General features: G+C 43.2%; 1 protein-coding gene across 1 annotated transcript; it reads left to right on the top strand.

The window, feature by feature from the left end:
• Positions 1 to 1,301: 1,301 nt before the first annotated feature.
• Positions 1,302 to 2,143, top strand: LOC119306007 (basic blue protein-like). Its single transcript, XM_037582367.1, has 2 exons — positions 1,302 to 1,501; positions 1,594 to 2,143. The coding sequence occupies exons 1-2, from the start codon at positions 1,333 to 1,335 to the stop codon at positions 1,962 to 1,964; spliced, it is 540 nt and encodes a 179-aa protein (XP_037438264.1). The 5' UTR covers positions 1,302 to 1,332; the 3' UTR covers positions 1,965 to 2,143.
• The last annotated feature ends 2,412 nt before the right edge of the window (positions 2,144 to 4,555 follow it).

Genomic DNA, 4,555 nt, shown 5'->3' with positions numbered 1-4,555 from the left:
AAAATAGTGTATTTAAGAAATTGTTCATTGTATATTAAAAAATGTTCAATGGTCGAAATTATTCATTTTTTTATTAAAACGCAGATGCACAAATTTTTAAAGAAAATTGGTTCCGTTTTAAAAAACTCACAAAATTAAAAAATGGTCGTGTTTTCTAATTTTTTTCTGGAATTTCAAAAAATATTCCTATATTTCACAAAATTCTAAAGATGTCCGTGTTTTCAATAAAAATCAGGAGTTCAACAATGTTCCCGTTTAAAATTGTTTGCGAGTTTTAAATCTTTTCCGTTTTCCTAATTTTGTTCGGGTGTTTTAAAAAATATGCATGTTCCAAAAGTTTGTTTAAATTCTCCAAATTAAGTTTCGTAAATTTGTTCACAAATTTGAGAAGTAGTCGCTACAGTAAGGTCCGCTGACGGTCGCCAGTTTCCATGGGCCGGTCCAGTCAAAGTTCGGCATGTGCGACAGAAGAATAAAGGCAACAGTTTTTTGAGAAAAAAAACAAATGGGCTGGCCCATCAGACAAATCCCGGCTGACTGACTTTTTGCGAGGGTTTGATTTAGACCGGGATTACATAGTTCAGGGTGCAAACAACAGGGATTTCGACTTGAGGGTTTGATTCGCCGAACCTCTACAAGTTCAAGGTTTAAAATGGACTTTTTCCCACAATAAAAACTGTTTGATTTTTTTTGAAAAATAGTGCATTGACACAACATATCATTCTATGTTGTCACAAATTTTCATATCGAAATTTGAAAATTACACGAGATGCAAAAATAAAAAATTTGGCATTCGCATTGATGTCAAAATTAAGCTTAATTGTGCCAGACACGTCAGCCAGTAGTGAGCGACAACGACCATGGCAACTTGCAACAACCCCGGGAAACATAGACAGAGGCGTGTGATGAATTTTTTTTTTTGAAATGGAGGTATACCTCCGGCCTCTGCATCATGATGATGCATGCGGCCCTTTTATTAAATATCCAAAAAGTAGCAACAAAAAGGTCTTACAGCTCGCAAACGGAGCAGAAACAAAACACAAAGGACTGGAAAATAGAAGTGGACAAATACAACCGGTACGTTGATAATAAGGACAAGCTCTCTAGACTCTTATCCTATTATGCGTATGCCATCCGAACCGGTTGAATATAACCCGAGCCACCGTCTCTTATTGGTTGCACCCAGTAACCAAAGGCTCTCTGAAATCCGTAGGAGTGAGTAAGGACCACATAGAACACCACCTAACTTGTGCATCTTCTACTGAAAAAGTCCAAAGTCGTCGTCCCCTCGTACGCACACACACCCTCCTCAGCTAGGCTCCCTTACCAATCATGGCTTCCACCCGCATCCTACTCCTTCTCCTTGCGACGGCGGCCATGGCAGGCCTACGCCACGCCGGCGCGACGGAGTACACCGTCGGCGACTCCGACGGGTGGACCATCGGCCCCAACTACCTGGCCTGGTCGCAGAAGTACAACTTCACCACCGGCGACACGCTCGGTATGAACCATTTCCGTTGGTCCTCAGCACAAGATATATCTTTCGGTGGTCTTGACGCTCGCTGCCACGCGATGGCCCGCCGGCCGGTGCAGCGTTCAACTACGTGCCGCGGCAGCACGACGTGTACCGGGTGACGCGCGACGCGTTCCAGACGTGCGAGCCGACGGCGGGGCAGACGGTGCGCAAGTGGGCGTCGGGCCGCGATGTCGTCGACCTCGCCGCGACGGGGGACTACTACTTCATCTGCAACATCACCGGCCACTGCCCCGGCGGCATGAAGTTCTCCGTCGCCGTGGGCGCGCCACCTCCTCCTCCGCCGTCACCGCCTCCCCCGTCGGCCTTCCCGACTACAGTGCCGCCGCCTCCAAGCTCCGGCGCGTGCGGACGGCGCCTGGCGTTGCCAGACTTGGCGAGGATTGCCGGCCTCGCTGCGATCGGGCTGTGGATCAGCTTGCTGTCATGACGGTGATCGATGAATCAGAACGTTGACTTTACTTGTGATCGTCTATGCTTTTCTGAGTTTATTACTGGGTCGCCTCTGAGCTGGTATTGGGATTATTGCATACGGTGAATTTTGCATCTGATGTGTCTGCAGAGTTCATGATAATGTCGTAATTTTGGCAGTTGGTAGTGGCACACCAGAAGCAGAGTTAAACAGAAACTAAGAATATAGCAAGGGCAAGCCGATTGTTGCAGCTAGCATCCAGGCATACTGAACAACTATTTCCAAAAAAATTACCCCCACTATATCTATCATTATCTCAACCCACGGTGTTCACTTTGTCGACCAAGGAAAGGGCATTGTATGTTCATCATCAGCATGAGCTGCTAACTAACAAATCAAGATCTAAGCTAAGCCATCACTAATTCGACAATCCAACGACGGCCATCCCCACCTCCATAGCGCAGCTCGATTCCACGAGGTAGCCTTTGGACCTGTCCATGATCATGCTGAGTGGGCAAAATTTGGAAAGCCCCCATCGGTGTGAATATGGCTATGCCTAACCGATTGCGCGCACAACTCAAATCTGCTCCACACATCGACATGCACATCCCATCAGCCTGCATGTCCACTCTCTCTCTTCTCTATTCTCTCTCTCAAACAAATCCAACCCTTTTATTTCACCTTTTCTAATTTAAATCATTTATATCTTTTAAACCAATATTCCAGTTTCAAAAAAAAATGTTCCTATATAATCATGAGGCAAAGTCCTTTAGAATAAGACTAATATTAAATATTTTTTAACTACTTTGAATTTTTAAATGAATGAAATATGTTATTGAAACGAGTGAAATGAATGAAATTTGTCATTGAAACAAGTGAAATGAATGAAATTTGTCATTGAAACGAGTGAAATTAGTTATTGAAATTAGTGAATTAGTGAATCCGTTTTTTGAAATGAGTGAAATCTGTTATTGAAAACGAGTGAAATGACTAAAATGAGATGGAATCAATTTTTGAAATGACTGAAATCTATTATTGAAACGAGTGAAATGTGTTAAATATGCTATTGAAACAAGTGAAATGGGTGAATAATGTTATCAAAACAAGTGAAATGAGTGAAATCTGCTTTTGAAAAGAGTGAAATATGTTACTGAAACGAGTGAAATATGTTATTGAAAAATTTAAACTACTCAAAATATATCCAAAAATGATCTTGTTCTAAAGGTCCTTTTGTCAAGAGTTCGAGTATATAAAAAGTTCTGAAATCAGAATATTAGTTTAAAAGATGTAAAAGATTTAAGTTAGGAAAGGTGAAATAAAAGGGATGGATTTATTTGGGAGAGAGAAAAGAGAAGAGAGAGTGCACATGCCGATGTGACACCATATGTACCAGCTGATGTGATGTGCATGATGATGTGTGGTGGAGATTTGGGTTGTGCCGGCAATGAGTTAGACAAAATCTAGGTCCTCATCGGTGTCGACAGTCACCCGGAAACATCACTGAGTCCTGCAACCACGGCAAGATTCATAGATATATAATCAGTCAAGATCAACGCAGAACAAACAAAGGGATAGCAAGGCGAGCCAGTTGAATCAACCTATGCGTCTTCGGATGTGGTTCAACCCGTACTTCTGGTCTACGACGGACAGAGCCAGTTCAACAGCCAGCCCAGATTTGCAGGGGAAATCGTCGTCCACGGCGTCCAGGTACAGGTACACGGAGAGCCAGCCAGTGCTGCCCTGTTCACCACGTGGATATATGCCGACGTACCTGGGGATAACATGCAATATACGAGTTCAATCCTTTAAGAAATCTCAACTGAAAGAAATCGGAAGAACATACAAAGCTATAGGTAAACTATAGGTGAGTAGAGTTATCCAACCCTTTCCATGCTTAGAGGTCACCTAAAAAAATTCAGTTGGGATAACTAAAATCACTACTTGACACAAGATTCTGAAACAACAAAGATAAACCCCCTTGGCAAAATAAAATGTATCCTAAATGCTTCTGAGCAGTATGAAATTAGTACTCTCATTTGATATATGTTAAATCAAAGGATACCGAAACAGATCGCTACCACTTATGTCCTCCCAATTCAAATGTAGGCGAACAGATGCAATCCTTTGAGTTCAATTGAAGAAAGTCCTTTATGGTCACGGTGTAGGTCTGTTTGATGAATCTATTCTTCTGGATGAAGAGGTTCTGAACTGTGGTATCCTTCGCAATAGCTTTCCTTTCGGGGGAGAAGACATCAATTTGTAGTATCTCCACACCAAAGACACACCGATCATCATCCATAAAATCAGATGATTTCAGTAGTTTGCTAAGAGGAATCAAGCATTCGAACTACGAATTTGGGTGCATGCATGACATCGAAGCTGGAGCTAGTTGCGTGTACATAAAGGTTAGAAGATTAGAAGGGAAAAAATAACTGTATTTAAAGTCGGTGCAAAACAACTGGTTTCTCCCAAGTAGGAGGAATCCTACTTGGGGTCTCTCCCAAGGTGGCGCCCCCCTGCCATGTATAGAAGCGGGGCTAGCCCTCCCCCTTTTCCTTCCCTAGGGCTGTTCAGCCAGGGAGAGGGGCGCACCAGCCCCCTGTGCGCTA

The sequence above is a fragment of the Triticum dicoccoides genome, chromosome 5B, assembly GCF_002162155.2.
Source record: "Triticum dicoccoides isolate Atlit2015 ecotype Zavitan chromosome 5B, WEW_v2.0, whole genome shotgun sequence".
Classification (NCBI taxonomy): domain Eukaryota; kingdom Viridiplantae; phylum Streptophyta; class Magnoliopsida; order Poales; family Poaceae; genus Triticum; species Triticum dicoccoides.
Note: the sequence above shows the minus strand (reverse complement) of the source record. Positions and strands in the feature narration are given on the sequence as shown.

Bases quoted from the DNA above. Each gene is read 5' to 3' on its own strand.
- LOC119306007 (XM_037582367.1), top strand. From the start codon at position 1,333: ATGGCTTCCACCCGCATCCTACTCCTTCTCCTTGCGACGGCGGCCATG. The intron at 1,502-1,593 runs GTATGAACCATT...CGGCCGGTGCAG, and splicing joins CACCACCGGCGACACGCTCG to CGTTCAACTACGTGCCGCGG.